Source organism: Zootoca vivipara, chromosome 4, assembly GCF_965207765.1.
Source record: "Zootoca vivipara chromosome 4, rZooViv2.hap1.1, whole genome shotgun sequence".
Taxonomy (NCBI): Eukaryota; Metazoa; Chordata; class Lepidosauria; order Squamata; family Lacertidae; genus Zootoca; species Zootoca vivipara.
In genome coordinates, this window is record NC_142587.1 from 12,337,718 (window position 1) to 12,364,658 (window position 26,941).

The window sequence follows — 26,941 nt, forward strand, 5'->3', positions numbered from 1 at the left end:
GGGCTATAGGCAAGGTTGATTCAGACCTTTGCAGCTGCAGTACAGAAAAGACTATTTACCTGTGTTGTGTCTATCCTGCTTCTTAATTTTAAGGAAATTTACCACTTATGAAAACAATAAGATAGAATAATAAAAGTGCTAAAATGCAACAAAACACGATTAAAATCCCAATCTTCCCTAAACATGTATCATCTGATGTCTACATCCAATGTTTAAAGCCATTGTTTTTTTCTTTATTTTTATGGGGTCTGTTTTTACTAGGTACAGTGATAAAGTGATTGGGGCCTTTCACTGTTCCCAACAGTGGTGGTTTTTATTACATAGAACAGTCTTTTCTACAGACCACAGTAAAACAGTGCACTGAAAACAACAGGACTGGGCACATTTAACCCTGTGGTTGGATTGTGGTCACCCTGTTCGGAATAACTGAAAGCAGCCAGACTAGGTGTTGGGCATCTTATATTGTGGTGCATTTGACCACAGAAATGAATGCACCTTAACTGCTCTGCTGGAGGGCCTGTATTATTCAAGATGATCTTTGGTTTAGGTGAGATGGGCTGCTCTGCTCCATAGGCTGCTAAGGAGAGTATGGATCTGGTGCAACTTAATGCCCATTTCACCTGCTTGCCTTACACTAACTTCTTCCCTGTTTAGGGAAGTTTTTTAATGACTTTAATGTTTTAATGTATTTTTAATCTCCTGTTGGAAGCTGCCCAGAGTGGCTGGGGAAACCCAGCCAGATGGACAGGGTATAAGTATTATTATTATTTATTATTATTATTTATTATTATTATTATTTATTATTATTATTATTATTTATTATATTCTGCATAGGCTTGCTCCTTAAGGAACTCTGCTGGACGTGTGCAAAGTTTCTGTGTCAGACTTTGTTTAAAGGAGATCAAAATTGTTCTAAATTGTTTTCAGGAAGACCTTCCTACATCTAAGAATGGTAGAGCACCAGAACTTGTTGCAGAGGAATGGTAGCATCTCTATCCTTGCGTATCTTTGAAAGCTAATTTTGCTGTTTCCTTTTTAAACAGGCCTTCAAGATGAAGATATGAGCACAAAAAGCAGCTCACCCACTATCACAGACTGGAGCGACGCTTCGGTTATTTGATTCTTGCAGATAAAACCTCATTCCAAAGACAACAGTCTGATTCCTGTTCGTTTTTTTCTTGTGGGTTAACGTTTTTTTCTTGTGGGGTAACCTTTTGTTTACAAAGCTCTGGTGTCTTTAGTTGATTTAATGCAGGGCCGATTAATACTTCACTAAATCTCCACTTTCAGGTAAGAATTGTTCATCAATAAACAGCATTAACTGATCCAGTATTTTAAGTAATCTTTTTAAAAAAAACGTTTATACATAACTTGATATAAAATGTGAACATTTTAAATAAACTATTTATTTTAACTCAAAGGTTACTTTCTTCCTTCACAAACATGCAGAAAATTACAATGAAATTGGCATCCCACTGGCGGCCAGAGGATCCTGTTGATCTCTAGTGGTTCCCTGAGCAGAAGAGGGGTTGGCTTTGTAGGAGAGTGCCCCTGCGCACCTCACCAACTCACTATATTTGGCCCACCCTGTCCATGTTATTAGGACCTTTTCAAGGCCTTGCAAGCAATACTTAACTGCTGGGACAATGCATAACAGCTGCACCAGTCCAGCCAAGCTTAAACCACAAAAAGTCTTGTAGCACCTTGAGGACTAACAAATTCATTGTGGTGTTAAGCGTTTGTTCCCAGGTAGGCATGGCAGCCTAGATCCTTGCCTAGCGGCAGTGCTTAGACATTTAAATGCTTTGAGACACTGAGACCAAATCCAGCCTCTGCACTTCCTTGCCCTCTTCCACTGCTTAATACTGTATGTACAAGCAGAACTTGTACATTCTGTCTTACAGCAAGAAGAAGAAATTGACCGAGAGGGCTGGTGGACAAATAGTGCCAAGACTCAGCCCCTGCCACCTCAGTGACTTGGAGCATTTGAAAATATAATCAGCTTCTGTAGATGAAAAGATGTCATTATTGACATATTTGCTTGAATCAAAATCTGGAATGAATGCTGTAGGGAGAGGGTAAAACTTGTAAAAATGAGGACATTTATCCAAGGTCAATAGTGTTCCTCCTTAAATAAAAATAGCTTATTGTCTTATAATAATAATAATTTTATTTATACCCCGCCCTTCCCAGTCAAGACCGGGCTCAGGGCGGCTAACAACAAAAATATCAAAACAAGCATAAAAGAAACAATTCAATTAAAATACAGATTAAATACAATGTTAAAATTCAATTTTAAAATGGGAATCTACAAGTGGAACCTCATTTAAATATCTGTAGGATAAAACCTTAGGGGAGGGTAATACTGGGGTCAGACTGAGTCAGTCCAAAGGCCAAGCGGAACATCTCTGTCTTGCAGGCCCTACGAAAAGATGACAACTCCCGCTGGGCCCTAGTCTCCTGAGAGAGAGCGTTCCACCAGGTCGGGGCTAGTACTGAGAAGGCCCTGGTCCTGGTCGAGGCCAGTCTAATCACCTTGTGACTCGGGATCTCCAGTGTGTTATTATTTGTGGACCTTAATACCGGGAGAGGCGGTCCTGCAGGTATGAGGGTCCTAAGCCGCATAAGGCTTTAAAGGTCAAAACCATCACCTTAAACTTGACCCTGTACTCCACTGGGAGCCAGTGCAGCTGGTAAAGCACTGGATGAATGTGATCCCGCGGCGAGGACCCCGTAAGGAGTCTCGCTGCGGCATTCTGCACCCACTGGAGTTTCTGGGTCAGTTTCAAGGGCAGCCCCGCGTAGAGCGAGTTACAATAATCAAGCCTAGAGGTGACCATCGCATGGATCACTGTGGCCAGGTCAGGCTGAGAAAGGTATGATATCCCCAAGAGAGTTTGGCTGGTTTCAGAGATTCTGGAAGGAGAGGGACTGGCCTTGTGTGACAGAATCTCAACACTATCCAGGAAGGATAGGTTTCAGCCCATAAGGTTGAAGTTTTAGGAACCAATGTCTAAAATTAGGATTGTTTTTGCACAGCATAAAGGACTTGGATTGTGTTTCTGTTTACTTGGCTCACACTGCAATCCTGTTGAAACACGTGAGTGTAAGCACCGCTAAACCCATTGGGCCTTCCTTCAGAGTAGGCATAAAATAGATAACACAATCCTATGTAACGTCTTTCAAATTGAGCCCAAGTTCAATGACACATCTAGAAAAACTGGTGCCCATCTAGAAATTAACCTGCGGTGCCTTGATCTACACCAATTAGCCATAACCAATAGGACGTGACCTTATTTGTAAATATGTTCTTTTTTTTTACAGAAAGCAAAAAATGGCAAATGATTTACATATATAATTTATGCATAACATCAGTACAAATCTTAAAATTAGGGAAGAGGAAAATTTACATCAAGTAGGTAAAAGTTCATTTATAAAATATTCTTATTTCTGGTGCTATCAACACCAGAAATCTTCCTTAAAAATCATTCTGTGACTGAACAGCACAAATGTGATTTAAAAAAAAAACACAGGCTGACTCTTGGAGACATCTGGCTACACGTAGGCATTTTTGTCGAAGTGCTTTGGAGGGGCTCTAGGCATTTTTAAGTCTGCTGAGGCATTGCAGCCCTTCGTTCGAATAGACATCGCGGAAGCTGCTCTGTTGTATGTATATCCCATCCTGAAAAATGAGAAAGTTACAGTTTATAGCTCGTTCTGCAAATACTAGCAGATATTTTAAGAGAAAACCCCATTCTTTCGTTAGAAGAAAAAAATGTCTGACATGAGCCTACTCACTGTCTGTGCAAAGTGCGTAGGGACTATTCTGAGAAACTACAGTGTTGAATAAAAATACAGTGGTACCTCGGGTTACAAACACCTCAGGTTACGAACACTTCATGTTACAGACTCCGCTAACCCTGAAGTAGTACCTTGGGTTAAGAACTTAACCTCAGAATGAGAACAGAAATTGTGCACCGGCGGTGCAGCAGCAGCAGGAGGCCCCATTAGCTAATGTGGTACCTCAGGTTAAGAACGGTTTCAGGTTAATAATGGACCTTCGGAATGAATTAAGTTCGTAACCAGAGGTACCACTGTTGGGGAAATTCAGCACAAATTCTTAGTCAGAATCTATATTGCACTTCTCAAGGTTCAAAGCAGTTCACTTACATACTAGTTCTCATGTGATGCTAAGAAAATCTATGGCTGAGTGACTCTATTTAAAAAATAATTATTATTATTAAACAAACATTACAAACATAACTACCGTGTTTCTCCAAAAATAAGCCATACTCCGAAAATAAGCCATACCCTGAAAATAAGACATCCCCTGAAAATAAGCCACCGTGTCTTTTTTTGAGGGAAAATAAATTATAAGACGGTGTCTTATTTTTGGAGAAACACGGCAGACTGCCTCTAGTGCAGGCTTCCTCAAACTTCGCCCTCCATATGTTTTTGGCCTACAGCTCCCATGATCCCTAGCTAGCAGGACCAGTGGTCAGGGATGAGGGGAATTGTAGTCTCAATTGGAGGGCAGAGTTTGAGGAAGCCTGTTCTAGTGCCTTGGTTTAGTGTTCTCATGGTTTGTCTCCCTCTAGACAAAGAGCTATCAAGCCGATCTGAAGTACTGCCTTCTCTAGACAGGCAATCCACAATTTACGCCGGGGTTACGTCTCAAGGTGCCACATGTTTAAGTGAAATCGAGTATATTTGAAACACCATTGAAAAGACTTGGCCCTGGCCCCACCCCTTTTTGTGACGTTTTCAGGTCACTTTCGGGTTTGGTACGATGCACAAGTGCGCTGTCACAAACATCACTGTCTGTATTGGCAAATTGAGGGCTAAGCAACTTGCCTCCAGCCACTTAGTAATTTTTTATAACAGGACGTTTTCCAGTTCATTATCTAACAGTGCACTCCTATACATGTCTACTTTTGAATAAACATGTCAGTTGGGCTACAATCCTCCACCTGCTTACCCGAGAGTAACTTAAAAGTTAAAGGACCCCTGACAGTTAAGTCCAGTCGTGAACAACTCTGGGGTTGTGGCACTCATCTCGCTTTACTGGCCAAGGGAGCCAACGTTTGTCCGCAGACAGTTTTCCCCGGTCATGTGGCCAGCATGACTAAGCCGCTTCTGGTGAAACCAGAGCAGCGCATGGAAATGCCGTTTACTTTCCCGCCGGAGCGGTACCTATTTATCTACTTGCACTTTGACGTGCTTTTGAACTGCTAGGTTGGCAGGAGCTGGGACCGAACAACTGGAGCTCACCCCATTGCGGGGATTCAAACTGCCGACCTTCTGATTGGCAAGCCCTAGGCTCAATGGTTTACACCACAGCACCACCCTTGAGAGTAACTTACTAGGGGTCCCTTGAGAGTAACTTATTAGGGTCCAATTAAAGGAACATATGCACTGGACTGTGTGTGGATGTGAATTTGATGCATGAGATTCAGATGTAACCCCCAGCTTGGGCCACTAGTTAAATACAAACCTTGTGACTCCAGCTGGCTGGGATCACATGTTCAATATATCCTTAAGTTGGCTGACTGGACATTATTACACAACCACAAAGGAAATATATGAAAAGGTCAACTCTGGCAAATTATTTACTCTTATGTGGAGTGCACATTGAAGTGAGGTCTCCTGACACCCATCGCAAATCTTTTTAATTATGAAACGAAGCAGGTTAGGCAAATAGGCTAGTGGGGTTGGTTTGACTCCCTATAGTTTCAAAATTCCACTGGAAAAACGTTTATGTCCCTGTGAAGATGGCAGTATTGAGTCAGTGGCTCATGTGTGATTCAGTGTGAGTCAGTGGCTCAGCATTGCACTCTTTATAAAGATTTGAGGAGTGAGGGTCTTACCCCTCTATTATTGTCCATGCCACTCAACCATTGCTACTGTGTCCTTTTAGCACAGGGGTAGGCAACCTAAGGCCCGTGGGCCGGATGCGGTCCAATTGCCTTCTCAGTCCGGCCCGCGGACGGTCCCGGAATCAGCATGTTTTTACATGAGTAGAATGTGTCCTTTTATTTAAAATGCATCTCTGGGCTATTTGTGGGGCCTGCCTGGTGTTTTTACATGAGTAGAATGCTTTTATTTTAAATGCATCTCTGGATTATTTGTGGGGCATAGGAATTCGTTCACTCCCCCCCCCCAAAAAAAATAGGCTGGCCCACCACATGGTGTGAGGGACAGTGGACTAGCCCACAGCTGAAAAAGGTTGCTGACCCCGGTTTTAGCAGATCAAGAGGATCAGATGACAGCAAAAACTGCAAGGTGTTTAGCGGGGGCAAATAGAGTATGATCTATTATTTGTTTATTGATGTAAACCTCCAAAATGTATCTTGTAGAGTTTAATTTTTACCTCTTATCTTCAGTACATTTTATTTTATCGCTATGGCTAGTGGCTGGTGCAAATAAAGATTCCTCTGTTTCCCTATAGTTTCTTGATGGGATGGTATTGTGGTAGGGTTAAGCTGAAAGATAAGGAGCTGACAGAGTTGGTTAGTATGCCTCTAGCGCTGGAAACTAAAACCAACCAGCCGTTTGGGGCAGCTTCATGTGCAGACCTAAACACCTAGATTCCTCCACCTAGGTTGAATAGCAATGAAGGGAATCCATATGACCAGCAGGGCAGATCTGGATTTGGGTCCTGCTGCAATGTAGCTGTTTAAAACCAGGAATATAGTTATTATTTTGCCAGCCCCGGGGAGAAGTCTCTCTGTGACCAAAAAAGATGGAATCAAAGTCAAAACAAGTTTTTAGGGCAATCTTCCCAGGTTGCAGTGGAATGCTCTCCTGTTGCTAAAAAAGTGAAGCGCCGGAAGAATGCGAGGATGTATCTGCCCGCAAGGCAGTTACAAATATCCCACATTGACTTCTGGATTCTAGACACACGCATATCCATCTTTGTGTCTAGACACCCGGAACCACGATGAGTGTCGTGCAAAGCATTCCCATAGCTTCGCTTCATCGACCGGGAGAGCTCAGGTTGCCCCTTAAGGCCTAAGGTTACCAAAACATGTAGGTCAAACGTTTAGCCCAGCAGGGTCAAAAGCATGGAAAGCCTGGAGTTAATGGCCAAACCAAGGAAAAGAAAGCTGCCTTCTAATGATTACGAGATCTTCATTTCTCAAAGAAGAGCTGAAGCTGTGGAATCCTTCCTAACAAAGGCCAACACTAAGAAATTGAGGCAAGTGACAATATTGCCTGCATTTCGTGCCAGAAATGGGTTCACCTGCTTGGACAAATGGCTGGGGGGGCGGGGCATGAATGTGTGCCTATCAGGGCAAAGGAACGAGTTTGGAAAAGTATGGTACTTTTATCTCAAAGAATTGCAATGCTCCAGTTGTCTTCAGCGGTCACTTCTTTTCACTAGAAGTGTTGGCACTAATCCTATCCTGCTCATATAGCAGAGCAAGACAATAGGGTTATTCTGTTAATCTCAAAATGACAATCATAAACCAACTTCCAATAAGACTTAAAAATTCTTGTTGCCTCCCTACCAAATGACCTAGCCCATCTATCATTCCCATCACCCAGGGATGCAAATGTTCTTTGTCACATTTGTTTGCCATCACTGGCAATGCACAACTTTTGTGTGTGTTGGGGGGGGGGTTCAGGGGAGATTGTGCAATGGAAATCGTCCCCACTTTGCAGCTGGATTGCATGGATCCAGGCCCCTGCCAATTGGGAAATAGAACGTCCTCCTAAAGAGTCACCTAAAGAGTCAATCCTCCACATTGAACCACAATATGGCTTCATTGCTCCTGCTTTCTTGAAGTGAGGAAGAACCACATTCATTTTCCTTTTTTACTTTCAGCAAAGATTTCCAGGTCTCCTTCTCTCCTTCACTCCTTATGCCACCACAGAACTGTGTGAGAAGCATTCTGATTAGACCCAGGGAACATACGGCCATCCAGCTGTAGGATGCTTTGCATCCCGCACCCAGAGAAATGAAAAGATATATGCAGAGTTGTTTTCTTTACTGTAAAAGAATTAAAGCATCTCCTAGATTCAGAGTTATTAGCCCTTGTACCTGAATCATGGAACCTCATTGTCATGAGCCCCATGGAGGTGTCATGGAGGGGAGGGGAGGATCCTCAGAAGAAATGGGAGGAGCTCATGGGGCTGGATAACCATGGGGAGGGTCATAGCATGAAGAGGGAAGTGAAATCAAGAAGTACTTGTGGTTAGCCAGTTGTCTATACAGGCGCCCCCCCCCCCGCACAAGGGGTGAAATCACATAAAATGGGAAGCACCCCCTGAAAAGTCTCTAAATGCTTATTTCCCCCTGCTCTCCTGCTCTCTCTTCAATCCAGACCAAAATATCTGCAGTTGAAGCTCTGGGGCCGTCTGGAGACTGTCAGACGTGTGGGAAAACAGCTGCTGCTGCGCTGCCCCACGTGCCAGCTGTTAGGCGAGGCGACTGAGCAGCCTAAGCAAAGCCCTGTTGCACCTCTGGTCTCTTTGGGGCTTCCTCTGCCCTGTATATACAGGGGAGTGTCTGTATAAGTAGCTTGCGACTTGCACACTTTTATTTGGTGCACATTCAACTTTGCACACTCGGCAAAATAAATTAAAAAGGGGGGCGGACAGGGGTGAGAGTCTGGAGGGGAAAGACTTTGGCAATCTCACCTGCCATTGAACACAGTGTGTTTTGATCGGGCACGATTTTGCCTTTATGCACTATCCCCAGAACGTAACCCCTGTACAATTTAGATACCTCTTGAACCGTGCAATCTGTGCTGATCTGATTCACTCATCAAAGACTTTGGCAGAGACAGGAGTTCAGGTTCTTTGTATGGCAGCAAAGGACAGGACACTATGCTTCTTAAGAGCGATGAAAACACACGAGATACCCCTTTAGAGAGGAAAGATTAAACGCATCTCCATGATGCAAATGAAGCCTTTGGTATCAGCTTCTGCCACACGGCATCTCACGCTGCACTAAAGCCTTATACAGACAAATAATATCAAAGAAGAGTTTTCTTAAAGGTGTTTTATCCCCCCACACACACACTTTCAACCAGTTGTTCCCAAACCCAAAAGTAAGTTTGTTTTTGAAAGATATGCAAACTGAATCTGCATAGCTTCCTTTCTTACACGTTTAATAATTAGAAATATGCTAATGCATTAATTTCAATAAAACTGGTGTGATCTGTACCTTGGAGTTTTATTGTTTTCGGCAATCGAGAAGCAGAATATGCTGCCGCCAATTATGCAAAGTGCCGATCCGGCCCATCCAATGAACAAAGCCGCTCCTAATTCATACCTGCAGGTAAGCGATACATTCTTGCTTCATAAATGGTTTAATCAGAAAATAGGTTTCATTCATTTCGTATTTTTGGTGTGACACAGATAAACAAAGCCATGCAACATATTAACATATATTTTCACTGAACAACTTTGCGGGAGCAGTACACAGTATACTGCAGAACAGAACAAAAAGTCACCAGAACTTCTGCTGTTCTGGATATTTGCCTCTTCCGTTCGCCATGTGTTATAGTTCTAGACTCCAAACACCCTTGGCAAGCAACTGCCATAGGCATGGAAGCATGTCCAATAGATTCACATGGAATTTACTTCCAGTCACAGCCTTAAATGCAGCAAAATAGGTAATCCCTGTCAAGGCTGATAATAGATAAATTAATGTCAGAATTTTGACTAGGTTCCCCCCACCACCAACAACTTCACTTTCCTGGGAGTAAGACCTTTTTTTAAAAAAAAATTAAAATTAATTAATTTTTATTTTTTAAAAAAATATTTTTAATTTTCCAAAAACCAAAAAAATACAGAAGAAACTAAAAGTAAAAAAGAAATAAAAATAAAAATACAGAAATATCAAAAAGAATTCACAGACCAAACTAAACATTCCCCCCTTTCCCACCCACCACCTTGACTTATAACACATTTTAAACTAAAATGTGACTTCCTTCCATCGATGCTTGACCTTATTTTACACTCTTATATTGTTGTGTTGTTGTGTTTTGTTTTGTAAATTTATTATTATTATTATTATTATTATTATTATTATTATTATTATTATTATTATTTTCCTTTTCCCCTTACAAACTTTGTCATTTACATATCATGATTTCTGTACTGGAACAATGTTTCATTGTATATTCCTTCAAACATTCCCAGTTCTTTATCAAACTTACCTGGGAGTAAGACCTATGGAACTCAATAGGACTTACTTCTGAGTAGACGTGGTTAGCAAAGCACTGAGCTTTCAAGATAGATTTACAGAACTCCCTAACAAGCAAATGTTTGTTTCTATCCCATCCTTCCTCCCTAAGGAGCTCAGGGTAGCAAACAACAAGCCTCAAACCAATGGGAGAAAATCCCTCTTTATAACATTTAAAGACCAATTCCGATAAGGATGAAAACTGGGTGAGATCTCAAACAATATCTTGAGGGCTACAGGTTTTTATATTGCATTTTAATTACGTGAACCGCCCTGCAGGTGTAGGGAGGTATACAAATTTAATCAATATTATTAAGGATAAATAATAATCCCTGCTGTAGCAAATTAAAATAATCACTGCTTCCTCCTCATCCCTGTACTTTAGCCTCTGGTAACCATGTTTTGAGCAAGCTGGTTTTCACTCCTTCGAGCCAGATGCATAGAAAAAATATTTTCTGGAAAATGCACCACCTGCTAAATTTATGTGTGAATTGATGCTTTTGAATTATGGTGCCGGAGGAGACTCTTGAGAGTCCCATGGAGATCAAACCCAGCCATTCTGAAGGAAATCAGCCCTGAGTGCTCACTGGAAGGACAGATCGTGAAGCTGAGGCTCCAATACTTTGGCCACCTCATGAGAAGAGAAGAATCCTTGGAAAAGACCCTGATGTTGGGAAAGATTGAGGGCACTAGGAGAAGGGGACGACAGAGGGCGAGATGGTTGGACAGTGTTCTCGAAGCTACGAACATGAGTTTGACCAAACTGCGGGAGGCAGTGCAAGACAGGAGTGCCTGGCGTGCTCTGGTCCATGGGGGTCACAAAGAGTCGGACACGACTAAATGACTAAACAACAACAAGCTGTCTGTTAAAGGTGCAAGGTGCAAGAGTAAGGCCAATAAAAGAACATGTCGTAGAAATGCAAGAAACAATTGCAACCCACCTACATATCTTCGAAAAGTCTCAATGCACACCCCTCCCCCCGACTTACTTTTGGGCAATATATGTGGGATCAAAGAATTCCGCCGTAATTCTATTTGCATACAGGGAGCAACCAGCCATAGCACAGAGCCCTAAAAAAAAGCAGCAGATGGAGAACCAGATGTTTGGTTAGTACCAGATGTTCAGTAACTGGATGATGGTGATGAAAACAGTGGTGTAAAACACAGAGCATTTATAATTTCATATTTACCGCACAGTATGAAAATAAAGCCAGCTAAACAGGCAATTTTAGCTTTCGTCTGGTCCGAGCCTCCAATTTTCGTACACTTCATCCCAACCAGTGCAAAGATGGAGCCAAAGAATCCAAGGCAGACAGCAGCAATCATGAGTCCTCGACAGGCTTGGATGTAACCTGAAAAACACAATGGTAAAAACTGGTATTAGGCAGCAGTTTCAACTTCCATAATTCCAGTGCAAATGAAACACTCCCAATCGTCTGGGGTTCCCGGGCTAGCGGGAAAACAGGGCAGAAACGGGTTTTTAATTGGGACAGTGTGATTTTTGCAGCTGCTGTTAAAGCTGCAAAATAAAGACGCATGGGGCGGAGCAATGGAGAATTTCTGAAACAACAATGGGATACCAGTATTAGCTCTGCCCAAGGCATGGTGGAGAACAGCAACAACCGGGAAAAGATAGACATAACATTTTACAAGGACAGGAAGAAACATCATGGACAAAATAATTGCCACACACAGGAAGAATAAGGATATAGTTTGACTGCCTCACTTGTAGTTTTATAAATCATTTAATTTGTCAGTACAAATGGAAGTTGATAATATTGCAGCTGTTGTATAAAGGATTGTTCTCCTGACTGGAGTGTAATTGAAATTAAGATTTTGGAAAGCAGAAATAAAATCATCAAACCATCAAATCTAGCACGTGGGGGGCCACCTAAATTATATAATTTGGTATCTTAATGATTGCTATTAGTAATTGTATTATAATTTGGTATTGTTATAATGAGCCTATTACTGGACTGTAATTGAAAACTAATAAAAATTATTATCATATATGCTCCATCCCTCCTAATCCCTCACATGCAAATCCCTTCCCCTTCCCTTGTCAGCCTTAACCATGGTTTTCTTTTACAGCTGCACTATATTAACTATGGTCAGCACCTTGATAAGGTTGCCATATGTCCTCTTTTTCCCAGACATGTCCTCTTTTTTCAGGATTAAAATTTCTGTCTGGACAGATTTTTAAAATTTGGCAAAATGTCTGGGGTTCTTGGTTTACAGTAACCCAAGACATTTTTAAAATAAGAACAATTTTAAAAGCCCCACGTGTTGTGCTCCCACCCCTTTCTACTAGCAATATATCACAGCTTCTATAGCCTATGTATAGTAGGAGTATTTAAAAGTATAAGTTGGTCAATGTGTCCTCTTTTTTGCTCTTCCAAATATGGCAGCCTGAGAAGCAAACCACACAGGAGGACTTTGCACAGGGCAGGAGGGGAGGAAGAAGAGGAAGACAGTTTAGAAATACAACAGGGGTTTGAGGGAGGTCACAGCTCAGAGGCAGATGAGGGGGGGAGTTGGGAAATGGGAGAGGAGGAGAAGGAAGCACCGGGGGGGGGGGGCGACAGCTGACGGACACAGTGTCTTTAGAAAGCATTCCAGAACCCACCCCTCTCCCAGAACCTGGCGAGCCTTGAAAGTAGGAGAGCAAAGGGCTCAAAGACAGAGGGCATTTCTCAGCACCTGTAGGAGAGACTATGAGATTGACGAATGATGAAGAGGGAGAGATGGGGGGGTGCAGATTCACTTGGGGAAACACCATTATCCAAGAGGCTGGGTTCTATAGCCCCTCTTTATAAATATTGAATAAAAAGCATACAGTAAGAAACATTTCCTTGTCTTTGTACGTTCCTGGGCAACCGGCCGGAAGTCGCTGGCAGCTCACACCAAATACCTCATGCCAGAAGTAGTAGGGCTGTGGCAACGACTAGTTTCAACAATTCCTACATTTGCTTAGCAGCATGTTGCATGGCTGGATGCCTGCATAAAACCATTTCCCCTTGACTGTTGCCATAACATTTAAAGCAGTGCACAAACCTAATTTTGTATAAATAGTCTTAAATAGCCAAGAGTCTCTCAACGCACTTTCTCCCTATTTTCCTCTGTTTGCTAGCTCTGCCTGTCTTCAGCAGACGTCATAATTGCTGACATCCACAGAAATGACGTGGAGAAACCTTGTCATAACAAAGGGATCATCCACTGTTATGGCGTCCAATCAGCAATTTGCCTTGTATTTTTCAACAAGGAACTTTAACCCTGCATATCATGATGGTAGGGACAATTGGGGGAGGGGATTGCTTCTATAGTACAAGGTCCAGGGGAAACACTTGCTAAATTTAAAAGCAACTGTGACATTGCCTACTATGACAAGGGCTTTCAAACGACGCCTTCTTAGTGCGGAATGGGTGGGTGGTCATAAAGACTTTTTCTAGAAGGAAAAGGAAGACTTTCTTAAATGGTCATAAGATAATCTCTGTAGAGGAGAGAAAGGTGATTTGGGTTTGGAGCAGGAAGCATATGAAACAATAATAAATTGTGATTGCCTTTAAATGTAGGGAGAGTTTTGACCAGACACCCAAAAAGTTTGCTAGGGAAACTTTCCCCAAAGTTTCTAGAACTCTAGAACAGGAAAAGATTCACCTGTTTAATATTTGTACCCTGGATTCAGCCAAAGGCACAGGAGCAGGCTCAATTTAACACAAAAAAATGTAGAGAGAATTAAAGGAGACGGACGACAGATTCCCAATTATATTACCATTGTGGAAAATGGACATTTGAGCAAATCCTTCGTCGCGCTTTAAACATAACGCTATGTGTAATCATTAAGGGTTTCAGAACGACAGCCCAATCCGAGCTTGAAATTGCCTTTAAGCAGACCTCTGACCTCCCATCAACCATAAATACATAGGCATGATTTCCAATTCCAATGCAGGCACGCAGTGCAGCTTGGCAACAGCATACCCTGTGAGAAATCTCACTCTCCCTATTTTTTTCTGCCTATATGAAACTGAAAAGAAAGGAGGGCATTAAACCTGGAGGACCACCAAGTGCTCCTCCTGAGCTGGATTCAGATTCAGCTTGGTGAAAGCCTCACATGGGTGTGAAGAATTACTAAATGTGGGTTTTTATTCCAAAGCTCTTCCTTTTGTACCCTTGCCCAGTTCTCTTCTTCTGTAGACACTTCGTGGGTTACATTCTTCAGCTACACCTGTAGATTCAAACTAGCCAAGGAAGCCATTATTTCCTGACAGGTCCAATTTATTGGCACCGTTAGTAGCTAATTAACACATTAAGGGGTGATGAAGCATGAAGGTATTTACCCAGAGGTCCTCTCCCGTCTAATTTATGGCTAAATCTCCTAGGCAAAGCAATAAACATTCACCCCAACCCAAATAATTAGCGTCTGCTAAAAACAACATGGCTGCCATTTGCTGGTCAAAGGCCAGCGCATGTTTTGTTAGGGAGACGGGTAACGGGGGGAGGGGGGATCAGCTCATTGAACCAACACAAATTCACAGAGTGGCAGGATAATAATGAGCAAAATGGTCACCCAGTCCCAACTCCCCAAGGCAGGATCTGGCAAATGCAATTGTTCCTAAAGGGATTAGTTTCCGGGCATGTCAAAAGGCAAGTGGAAAGTAGAAAGCATATAGGAACATCGCGGCAGAGCAGAGGTACCCTCCAAGGCAGTTTCACAAGAGTATATATTTACAGTACATAATTAAATGAGCAAGTGAAATGAATTTGGACATGCAGAAGATATTAAAAAATAAATAAATTTAAGGAACCGCAGAAAGAGAGGGAAGGATGTCAAATTTTGAAATGTTAAATTGATTGTAAAACTAATGAACTGTATAAACTTGAAAATTATCAATAAAAACTTGTTTAAAAAAGATTTAGATTAATCACAGAAACTTCCTAAAAATGCCTGCTGAAATAGAAAGGTCTTTGTAAAGCATCTGAAGTTCAATTGGGGCAGGGGGGCTGTCCCATCCCAGATAGTGGGGTGGAGTCCACAGAGCTGGGCATCGGAGCAATGGGGATCTCACTGAGGATCCCAATGATCAAACAGGGCTATAAAGGATCACGCAGGACTCAAGGCATCCTGGACCCAAGCTGTTAAGGGACTGGCAAATTAAGAGATGATTCCCGCACTTGGCCTGGTAACATATCGACAGCTGGTGAGAAAATAATAATTTAATACTAATAATTTATTATTTATACCTCGCCTCTTTGGCTGGGTTTCCCCAGCCACTCTGGGCGGCTTCCAACAATATTAAAAACACAATAAAACATCAACCATTAAAAACTTCCCTAAACAGGGCTGCCTTCAGATGCCTTCCAATAGTCTATCTCGGGAGACAACGGAAGACTGTGCCTTCAGAGGTGAAGTCAAACTATTGGAGAGTTAGCAATGGGCTCCTAGTGTTTGAAGAAAAATGATACAACAGTCACTTCTTGTGGGCATGATGCTAAGCCATAGTTTGTCTGTTTCCCAACCTCCCCTAAACCCCCTGGCATGGCTGAGGGCAATAGACTGGAAGTTTCTGGTTCCTTTTAAAACTAATTGTAGTTTGTCAGTTTGTCTGAAGCAGGAACTACAGTAAGCTTTAGCAATGGTTTATCCAAACAAGCCCGGATCATAAACCATGGTTTTTAAGTTCACTTGTTCAAACAAACCACAGTTAAAGCCAAGCACAGCTTGTCCCAGTTCATATATAAGAATAAACTGAAAATGGAAGTCACTGCTTCTGATCAGCTCCTTGTCACAGCAGTGGGGAGGCTAGATTGAAAGCATACCAGGACTCCTGCACCATCAATACTTGTGTAAAAGAGGGAATTTCAGCAAGTGTAGCAGGTGAGAGGAGAGAAACAGGTCCAAGGGTAATTTGTGTAACCCTAAACCATAGTTAACAGGGATGCGGGTGGCGCTGTGGTCTAAACCACAGAGCCTAGGGCTTGCCAATCAGAAGGTCGGCGGTTCAAATCCCCACAACGGGGTGAGCTTCCGTTGTTCGGTCCCTGCTCCTGCCCACCTAGCATTTCGAAAGCACATCAAGTGCAAGTAGATAAACAGGTACCGCTCCGACGGGAAAGTAAAGGGCATTTCCATGTGCTGCTCTGGTTCACCAGAAGTGGCTTAGTCATGCTGGCCACATGACCCGGAATCTGTCTGTGGACAAACACCGGCTCCCTCGGCCTATAGAGAGAGACGAGCACCACAACCCCAGAGTCGTCAGCGACTGGACCTAACAGTCAGGAGTACCTTTACCTTTACCTTTAAACCATAGTTAAGTGTTACATCAGAACCATCCATTGCATATTATTTAATATTAGGGTTGCCATATTTCAAAAAGTAAAATTCCTGACACCCGCAGGAAAGTTGTTGAGCTTTTTTGGACGATGTTAAGCTTTTGCCATACACCTGGGTTGCCATACATTTGGTTTGACATTTTGTCGATTTGGCAAAATTATGCCCCCCCCCATGCCATTTTTACACCCAAAAACCAGGACATGTCAAGAATTTTCCTGATGTATGGCAAGCCGACTTAATATCCTCACTCTGTCACTTTCCCTAACACTCTGAAGCAATCTTGATTCCAAATTCTTAATACAGAATTGGGAAATAAACAGGCTACTTCCATGCTTTCCTACCATAAATGCACAAAAAGTGGTGTGCAATAACAGCAGCTTAAAAAAAAAGCATCACAATATAAAATAAGCAGCAAGAAAGAACCGAAAGCCAGAATATTGTCAGAAAACCACCCGCAGTTGTACAAAATAGCAACATACATATTTGCAAAAGGGAAAAAAATGCAGATGAAGCTAGGACTAGGAGCCAAGAATCAACTTTGACAAGCCACTTGAAAATTTGTGATAGTTATTTTAAAAACGCTATTCACTCATTTGCTATTGGAGTACCACGTGGTTGCAATTGGTTATCACATGCAGTAGATAGTCATTCTGTGAAAATAAAGAGTTGCAGAACTTTTAAAAGACGTTTTCTTCCTATGCCCCTACGTGAAAGGATGACAAACGGATATACGCTTTCTAGAAAGATGTCTAAAGCAGAACTGAGTTCATGGCTGCCGGCAGCCAACCTTGAGACCTCTTTTGTTTAAGAGCCAAAGGGCAAAAAAGCATTCCTCAACAGCCACCCAAAATAATAGCCTGTCTCTGGGTCAAGAGGTGGCAACCCAATTCTGAGCTATGACAGCCACCGAAACAAAAAACCACTGCAGTTCAAAAGGGCAAACAGATTAGAAAGGGAGCTGGGTAGCTTTTCTTTCTATAAAGCAGGTCAACATGGCCTGAGGACCCCAGTATATCCACATTCAATACTGATTTTTAATTGTATTTTTGTTGTGATGCCATCAAACACAACATACAAGATGGAAAAGAAGTAATAAAAGCACAATTGAAAATCCTACAGTTTTTAGAACATCACACCACAATTTCTACAACAGGCAGAAAAATTACTAAGCCATCCCCAAAGACCATCAGGAATTTCAAAATGGTCCATGGGAAAAGAAATTTAAGGAACAGCTGCTCTGAGGATGATCATCAATCGTCACATTGGATAAAACAACTCTTCCTGTAACTTCCAGCATACAAGCATCAATACCGTTACTGATTTTGAGAAAGCCGTTGCATAACAACAAAATACTCAGAGGCACGTGTTTTTACGAAGCACAGGAACAAAACGGTGATTTTATTACATCAGCCCACAACAGTTAAGGAGAGAAACCTATTTTCATTTTTTTAAAAGTGCATTATTCAAACCAACTCGGTAGGTTAAAGACCAATGTGGATTCACTACTCTCTTAATTGACAGGGAATTAATAAACACATCTGAGAGGGAGGCGGCTGCAAGACTAGCTTCCTCAGCCCCACACCTGGTGCCCTTTTTGATGTCATGTATGAAGAAGGAGGACATATGGCTGCCAAGGGCCTTGAAGTGGCTGCTTTCCAAGGGAGGCTTGCTGTCAGTGCCGACCAGCTGATAGGCGGAGACAGGAAGCCTGCAGTGATCAACGGCACTGTAGTTTCTCTTAGGGAACTTCATAGCACAGTTAATTCCAGTGGGCTTCCTGCAGCTACCAGATAGCTCAACTCTGTACTTCACTCTGTCGCAGTTACCGTTATGGGCTTTTTTATCCTGTTTTTATTGATCAGGACAGCTTGTTGACTTTTCACAGCTGTCGAAAAGATAAGCAAACACATGGTTTTTAAATGACACAGCTGACGCATGCATTGCATATATCAATCTTTGCAGTAGCAGATGTGACCAATATCTGCACTGCTAAAGACTTTTTATCATTCTGCACCTAGATATCATTTTTGAAAATAAATGGAAATATACAAAACTACAACACACTGCTGATCGGCATTTACAGGAAGTCCGCTGGGATCATCCAATGCTGCAACGTTCCTGTAATGCAGTCAATGCCTGCCCAAAACTCAGCTGTTCATTACTGGGAAATGATATATAATGAAACGAAAAGGATGTTTAAAATAACATTTGTTTAAAAAAAAACCCAGAATCTTTTCTTTTGGGAATTACAGTATAGGGACAGAACTACCTAAAATGTATAGAAACTAATTCATGTATGTGACCAGTGCTTTATTTTTTTTAAAAAAAAATGTTTAGGAGTACTCTCATTTTCCTACTCATATTGAAATACTGCCCCTCAATGAGGCCAAACTCAGATTCACAAAATGTTTAGGGGTATGCGTACCCCTGCGCCCCCCAGAAAAAGCACTGTATGCGACTACAGCGGCAAGAATGTTACTTGCCCCAAAATGGAAAGAAGCAGAAGTCCCAGCAAAGGAAGAATGGATACAAAAACTCATGGAATATGCGGAAATGGTGAAACTTACCGGAAGAATAAGAAATCAAGATAACAATTTTTTTTAATAAAAGAACAGAAATGGTTTATTGAATATTTACAGATAAATTGTAAACAGATAAGAATATTGGCAGGATTATTGTAATAATCTGCAGTTTCATAAGAGTATATTTTTAAAGAAGATGAATAAATGAGCAAATTAAATTAATTTGGATATGAGGAAGATAATAAAAATAAACTTGCAGAACCACAGAAAGAGGGGGAAGGAAGTCAAGTTTGGAAATGTCAAAATGATTGTAAAATTAGTGAAATGTGTAAAATTAGTGGAATGTATAAACTTGAAAAGTTTAAATAAAATTTTTAAGAAAGAAAATAGAAAGAAAGAAAAAAGAAAAACTCAGCTCTTTGGCGCTTGGAGCAACCACCTGCAAACCACACCCATGGCAGGCCTTGCTGTTTGGACCACCAGATTGAGCTGAAAATGGCAAAGCAAAGACCTTCATCTCTAGGCATGCTTGAGCCACACAAACAAAGGATTTGTGGGCGGCGGCGGGGTGTCATTTAGAGCAAAATATAGATTAGAAGGCTCAGTTTTGGTCAGTATCGATTATACACTTCCAGGTAAAGGTAAGGGTAAAGGTAAAGGGACCCCTGACCATTAGGTCCAGTCGTGACCAACTCTGGGGTTGCGCGCTCATCTCGCATTATTGGCCGAGGGAGCCAGCGTATAGCTTCCAGGTCATGTGGCCAGCATGACAAAGCCGCTTCTGGCAAACCAGAGCAGCACATGGAAACGCCGTTTACCTTCCCGCTGTAGCGGTTCCTATTTATCTACTTGCACTTTGACATGCTTTCAAACTGCTAGGTTGGCAGGAGCTGGGACCGAGCAACGGGAGCTCACCCCGTCACAGGGATTCGAACCGCAGACCTTTTGATCAGCAAGCCCTAGGCTCAGTGGTTTAACCACAGCGCCACCTGGGTCCCCATACACTTCCAGAGTTAACACTAAATACATTACGTCTGTTAATGAGCCACCGTAGCTGCTAGAGAGCTGTGAGAATTTGTGCCCTGGGAGTTTTAGACTCATCTACCCATGTACTACAGTATTTGAAACCCAAGGGGCACACTGGTTGCCAAATGTGAGATGTATTGGCATTATTTTCAGCTCTCCTACCCCACTACTGGGGGCAAGGATAGACTTGCCCTGATTCCAAACTCCATTCAACTCGGTCCTGTGACCTAGCAATCCAGTGGAAGTTACACTGGCAAAAGGGGTGGCGTAAGTCAAACTCTTTTTTTATTGTTTTATTTTCTTTGTCAGGTTTGGGCTGGCTCAGCTGGCAGCAGCCCTGTTCCTGAAGTTTGGAATGGAAATGCTGTAGGTAAGTTACACCGGCATAATCTACCCTGGCGCAATTTACACCAGCTTCTTACAGCTTGAATTGTTCTGCACAGGAGCAGAAGTCAGGAGGGGAAATGGCAACCCTCTCCTCTGCTACACCTGCAGTCATGAACACTTATTCACCAAATGATAAACCCCAAGTTTTCATGCAAGACTGGGGTGGGGGTGGGGGGAACAACCCAACACCTGTCAAAATTCTTCTTTGCAAAACTCTTCAAAGAAGAGGATCTCTCATTTTCTTCACATCTGATCAGCCTAAACCCTAAGATGAAAGAAATTGAGCTTCTTTCAGGCGCTCCTTCCTCACCCTTAAGGCTCAAGTTTAAGGAAAGTTTCTGCTTCACAGGGTATGGCTTCCCTCTGAGTGCATCCTTTTACCCGGAGGGACAAGGTGAAGACATCAATATTTTGCCTTTCAAGCTGAGAAAAGGAGTTGACGAAAGGGACCCCTGGGTCAATCGGTATAAAAATCTGCAATGTAGCATGACTCCTTAGCCTTAATGCATCTCCAGTGCAATAACAGAAGCTTTAAAATATGCCGACACCAGGAAGATTGAGGTCTTTGTTTGCCTCAGGAGCAATATAACTTCATGTGTTGTGACTAGAACAGCCATTATATGGAAAAAGAAGGATAACAATGATGCATGATGTTTCCGACTCTGAGAGCTATACAAGTGACACTGGAATAAGATTATTATATGGATGGCCACATTGTTTGCAAGTAGCAGTTTAAATCACTGACATCTGTAATTTGGAGGGCAGGAGGAGAGGGTCAGGGAGGAGGTGATGGAAAATGACATGCCCTGATACATAATGACAAGCATCTATACGAGATCCAAAATCAGGAGAGAGAGAGAAGAAACAGGAAGATCCCCAAAAGCACATTGGAGAAGATATTGCTCATCACATTTGCTCATCCATGCAATAAACAACAGGATGTGATAACATATTTATTCCCCTTGGCCATGGCAAAGGTAGCATGATACGGACCCCACCTCTCCTCTAACACTCTAACCGCTAGATTATATTGGCTCTATTAATGCAGCGGACTTTTTGAAGAAGAAAATGTTAGCAACAGTCGAGGCCTTAAATCAAAGATGGATATGTATACACCAGTGGATCAAAAATGGATGAAGCATGGGGAACACTCTTAAAACAAACAAAACACAGAGGGCAGGGGCGTAGCAAGGGAGGGGCATAGGGGGCGCTCCGCCCCAGGCAGCGCACGATCCGGAGGGCGCCATGGTGGCTGTCTCCCCACCTGCGCTGGGTGCCCTGCCCCCCCAGAATGCACGCCTCGCCACTATGGGTGGCATGCCATGCCCCCAGAATGCGCGCCGTGCCCCTGCAGGCTGCGCGCCACGCCCCCAGAATGCGTGTTAGCCACGCCCCCGCCTGCTCTCCACCCCCGATGCCAGAGAATGAAGCTATGCCAGTGACAGAGGGTGGCAAGCCAGGTGCTTCTGGGAGCTCAAGCAGAGAATGAAGGCAATAGTTATCTTTAGTTTGTTGGCCCCTGGTACTTACATGTATACTGCCTTTAATGCAGGGACGGGACCCTGTGGCCTTCCGTATGTTGTTGGGCTGCAATTCCCATAAAGCCCAGCTAGCATGGCAAAGGTCAGGGATGATGGCTGCTGTTGTTGGCATCTGTCTGTCTCGAGAGACAATGGAGTGCACCTCCAGGGGTGAAATCATACCGCTGCGTTAGCAGTGTCAAAGTGACCACCCCGGGATGCAGACACAGGCAACATGTCTGAAGGTCCTGGGTTGCCCAGGCAGCAAGACCCCCCTCTTGACCTCACTGATGTGGTCCAAAAGAAAGAAAAAACAATATGGCTACAGGAGTTGCTGGAAGGAGGCATACAAGACCCCCATCCAACCGTCTTAGGGACTCCACTGCAGATTTGTGCAGGGTTTACTCCTTAGCATTTTCTTCTTCTGAAGTTACCCTGCAAGGCAGTGGAGATTGGGCTACCTTCCCAGGTGGACGAGGCCCATCTGCCCCTCCCTTCCCTCTCTAGCACATGCAGAAATCACCTTTTTGACAGTTGGACCCACTATCTAATGGGTCACGCAGGTTCCCCATGCTTACTCTAGTCTAACGGCTCTGTTTAGGTATCATAGTCAATCGCCATTGATATATCTGCCTTCCCCGAATATTTGTGATAGCTGTTTAAAGTCATCTCATGCAATGATCATCACCATGTCTCACGGCAGTGAATTCCATTTTGAAATGGTACTGTGTCAGGAGAACAAGATCACTGAGCAGGCAAATCAGCTCTCAGATTATGAGGGAAAGGACTGCCTTTAATGTTTGCATGCAGCAAGTCCCAGGTTTAATCTCCAGGTAGGGGTTGGAGCGAACCCTATCAGAAATCATAAAGAGCTACTGCCACTCGGCATAGACTTACTACTGAGTTAGATAGACCAATGGTCTGACTCAGTAAAATGAAGTTTCATATGTTACTGATGTTATATATATGGGAGGACCAGAGCTCAGTGATAGAGCACCAGCTTTGTCTGCTGAAAAATCACAAGTTCAGTCTCCGGCATGCCCAATCAAAGAATCTTAGGTTGCAGGGCTAGAAGATGCTTGCAGCCAGAATGTGCAATACTGGGCTGTCATCCAGTGTATACAGGGCAGTCTCGAGCAGGTTGCGCGCCCTGGTGCTGAGGGGCGGAGATCGCTCCAGCGCCCCCGCCCTCGCAGGGCGGAGCATGGTTTCCGCACGGCTTCGACGCGCGGTGCCCTGCCTACCGGCCCGGCGCCCTGACACACCGGGGGTCTACCTAGAGCCGGCCCTGAGTGTATAGATCCTGCCTTATCCTTGCAAGGCTAAGTCATCACACTGGTGTACCCTACTGATACTAGCCCTGATTACAGAAACCAGCTAGGAATCCAGGAAGATTTCATGCTTATGTCAGCATAGGAACTGTAGGGGAAAGATGGCTTCATTTGCAAATATTCTGGGTCAACCAACAGGAATTCAACCAGAACTGAGCCTAAAGAGTTTGGTATATCAACTTTAGGATGGAAGTGTAAGTGTGCATGTGCCATAATTTTATAGGCATTTATATATATTTTTTAAAAAATAGAATAAAACATTAGACATCTCTGGAGTCTTTTGCTAAAGGTAAGGTGGGAAAAAACCAAGAGGGGCAATCAGATTGAGGTTGAATCCTGACAAGACAGAAGTACTGTTTCTGGGGGACAGGAGGGAGGTGGGTGTGGAGGACTCCCTGCCCTTGAAGGACCAGGTGCGCAGCCTGGGAGTCATTTGGTCCATGGAGGCACAGGTCAATTCTGTGTCCAGGGCAGCTGTCTACGAGCTCCATCTGGTATGCAGGCTGAGACCCTTCCTGCCCACAGACTGTCTCGCCAGAGTGGTGCATGCTCTAGCTATCTCCCGCTTGGACTACTGCAATGCGCACTACGTGGGGCTACCTTTGAAGGTGAACCAGAAACTGCAACTAATCCAGAATGTGGCAGCTAGACTGGTGACTGGGAGTGGCCGCCGAGACCATATAACACTGGTCTTGGTACATTGGCTCCCAGTACATTTCTGAGCACAATTTAAAAGTGTTGGAGCTGACCTTTAAAGCCCTAAACGGCCTCATCCCAGTTTACCTAAAGGAGCGTTCCACCTGGGGTCCAGCGCTGAGGGCCTTCTGGTGGTTCCCTCCCTGCGAGAAGTGAGGTTACAAGAAACCAGGCAGAGGGCCTTCTCAGTAGTGGTGCCCACCCTGTGGAATGCCCTCTCATCATATGTCAAGGAAATAAACAACTACTTGACTTTTAGAAGACATCTGAAGGCAGCGCTGTTTAGGGAAGTTTTTAATGTTTGATGCTTTATTGCAGGCACGTCCAACAGGTAGATCGTGATCTACCAGTAGATCACTGGACGTCTGTGGTAGATCACTGGTAAACCACTGGCTCCCCCCAAAGAAGCTCAACAAGTTTAGCTCCCCTAAAAAAATGCTCAAATTTTTTTGCCCTGCACCTCCCCAAAATGGGGCTTTACACTTCCCTAAAATAAGCTCAACAACTTTGACCTGAACCCCTAAAAAACGGGAGTAGATCACTGCCAGTTTTTCCCTCTGTGAGTAGATCGCAGTCTCTTGGGAGTTGGCCACCCCTGCTTTATTGTGTTTTTAATATTCTGTTGGGAGCTGCCCAGAGTAGCTGGGGAACCCTCCTCCTCCTCCTCCTCCTCCTCCTCCTCCTCCTCCTCCTCTTCTTCTTCTTCTTCTTCTTCTTCTTCTTCTTCTTCTTCTTCTTCTTCTTCTTCTTCTTCTTCCCAAAACCAAGCACTTTCAAGTCCCATTGATTTCAACTGCAGAGTTGAAGTCCTTGCTTCAATTTCTCTCACGGTTGTCAAATGAGCAAGAGAGCTGGCTTTGAGTGGACTGTGCCTTAAATGCAATAGCATTCAATTATTTTCCCTTGTCTCTTTCAGCCAACCACTGCCACCCCCGACCCCCGTCAAGATAAACAGAACAGGTACTTGAATATAAAATAATTTTTATATCTAGGGATTTCTAGGAGAGCTTTCTGATTCCAACAGCACTTGTGCTTCAGTATTTAAGTAACCTTTCACTATTTCCCGTGAAGCCACTACAAAAGCTTAGCAACCATTCAATATAATAATAGCCATCCTAGCACTGAGACAATTAACATACCAGCCAGTTTTCTACTCTTGAAGCATTTGTAATGGAAAGAAGAAAAACAACACAACCAAAAAAAAACTAACCCAAAACCCTTACATCAGGACGTAGCAGCAAGTTTTTCTTTTGGTTTAAACAAAGTGTTTAAACAGCTAAATTTTTTACCTTTCAACTAATACCAGCACTGGGTGTGGGGTTTGGGAGAGGACATTGTTAAGCATTCTATACGATTTATGTTGTATATGTGATGTTCCATCATGTTATTTTTATCTTTTGTTTGTAAATCACTTTGGGATTTATTTTAATAAAAAGCAACATAGAAATAGAATCAATCAATCAATCTCTCAGATAGGACACCCTCCATGGCCTCCATGGATTATAGACTCACCCTACCCAGAGTGTTTTTTTGGGGGGGGGAGGTGTCCCTCAGACAGGGCATTGGAAAGGGCCCTTTTCACTTCTCAGGGGTGGAACTTTACCTGCCCCCCTTGCAGTGATGGTAACTGCTTAAGCTCCTCCTACTCATAGGCTGAGCAGTCGAGGAAGGACCAACTGATGCCTCCCCTTGGCCAACCGTCTCCATGATGCCACTGCTACCTCTCATCCCTCACCTGTCCAGCGGCTGTTTCACCAGCCCACTTGCTGTTCCTCCTGCTCATTGGTGAGGGCAGGCAAGCAAGCAAGTGGTTTGGGAGGCAAGGAGCAGCGGCAAAACCAAGGAGAACTGGCTGGCAAGCCACAGACAAGTACGTGGTGCTATCAGGAATGAGTTAATAGCTACATGGCTTGTCAGATTGCACTTCATTCCGTCCACTGCACAACTAGCAAAGCAGCTTAAAAACAGTTTAGAAAGAGGAGCAGGAATACGGAAGTTCTGGATTGCACTATTCTTTCCCACTATCAACTCCAGGCACACCTTTAGAGCAGCAGCAGTTTTAGGGTGCCGAGGGTGCCGAGCCGAGCAGGTGCAACATTGAGAAGACCCAGAACTGAGAAGATCTATTTGGGGGTGCTAAATTTTGGCCTCACGCATGAGGCCACGTTATGAAAGATTACTAAAGTCCATCCCTGATGGAGTGTCCAGATAGGTCTGAGAAATGCAGGACTCAAATCTACCTAGCCCTTGTTCTTGATGAGTCGATGCTTGCAGGACACCATTCAAAGCACTTATAGGGGCAAGTGGCCCAAAGTGGTCCAACATAGAGAGCAGATGGGGGATGGGGAGATGAGGTGCCCGAATGCATGCTGGGCATATCTTTGGCACCTGGAGACGGGTAATGAACAGGGAGCTATTACATGCCCTGGTATAAATAAGTCACTCTTCAACAAATTGAGGTGTTTTTTTGGGGGAGGGGGAGTTGCAGAAGAAGAGAAAGGCACCTGCAAAGGAGGTCTGTTTCAGCTATTGATATCCAACCCCTTGCTGATTCCTCCCAGCCTACCTGCATATTCAGTAAAGAGGAAGAGGTAAGCACAAAGCTACCTGGCAAGGATCATATCCGGGACTGTCTTAGAGCTACCGGCACATATTAGCTTCTGAGGAACTAGTTTATACGCTTGTCTATTGCAAAAGCTGAGAAAGCAATATTTCGAAAAAGCACTACATTCCAGATGTTGCTCGGGAAAGTGGGGATTTCTATTTGTTCTTCCCTTTCATCAGGATAGGATCCAGGGGATCCTTGAAATTTATTATGGGTGAGTTCCTGTTCGGACTACAGGGAAGACTTAAAGGGAAGAAGCTTAAATACAGTAGCGTCAAAAGCTCTCAAAGACCAAAAAGCAGTGAAAACATTTGGTGGTCGCAGACAG

General features: G+C 43.4%; 2 protein-coding genes across 6 annotated transcripts in view; one reads left to right on the forward strand and one right to left on the reverse strand.

Annotated features, from left to right (window-relative positions):
- DZIP1 (DAZ interacting zinc finger protein 1) overlaps positions 1 to 1,420 on the forward strand; it is a 32,431-nt gene extending 31,011 nt beyond the window's left edge. For 2 of the 3 annotated variants that reach the window (XM_088667516.1, XM_088667517.1), the window contains one exon: positions 1,044 to 1,420. In XM_088667516.1, the coding sequence (XP_088523642.1) occupies positions 1,044 to 1,120 (77 nt within the window). In that variant the 3' untranslated portion in view covers positions 1,121 to 1,420. The remainder of the gene's footprint in view (positions 1 to 1,043) is intronic. The other variant, XM_088667518.1, reaches the window with a different exon arrangement.
- Positions 1,421 to 2,147: 727 nt separating this feature from the next.
- Positions 2,148 to 26,941, reverse strand: part of CLDN10 (claudin 10) — a 78,915-nt gene continuing 54,121 nt past the window's right edge. For all 3 annotated transcript variants that reach the window (XM_035114288.3, XM_088667521.1, XM_035114287.3), the window contains 4 exons: positions 11,386 to 11,547; positions 11,185 to 11,266; positions 9,173 to 9,280; positions 2,148 to 3,682 (listed from right to left, as the gene is read on the reverse strand). In XM_035114288.3, the coding sequence (XP_034970179.1) occupies positions 3,556 to 3,682; positions 9,173 to 9,280; positions 11,185 to 11,266; positions 11,386 to 11,547 (479 nt within the window). In that variant the 3' untranslated portion in view covers positions 2,148 to 3,555. The remainder of the gene's footprint in view (positions 3,683 to 9,172; positions 9,281 to 11,184; positions 11,267 to 11,385; positions 11,548 to 26,941) is intronic.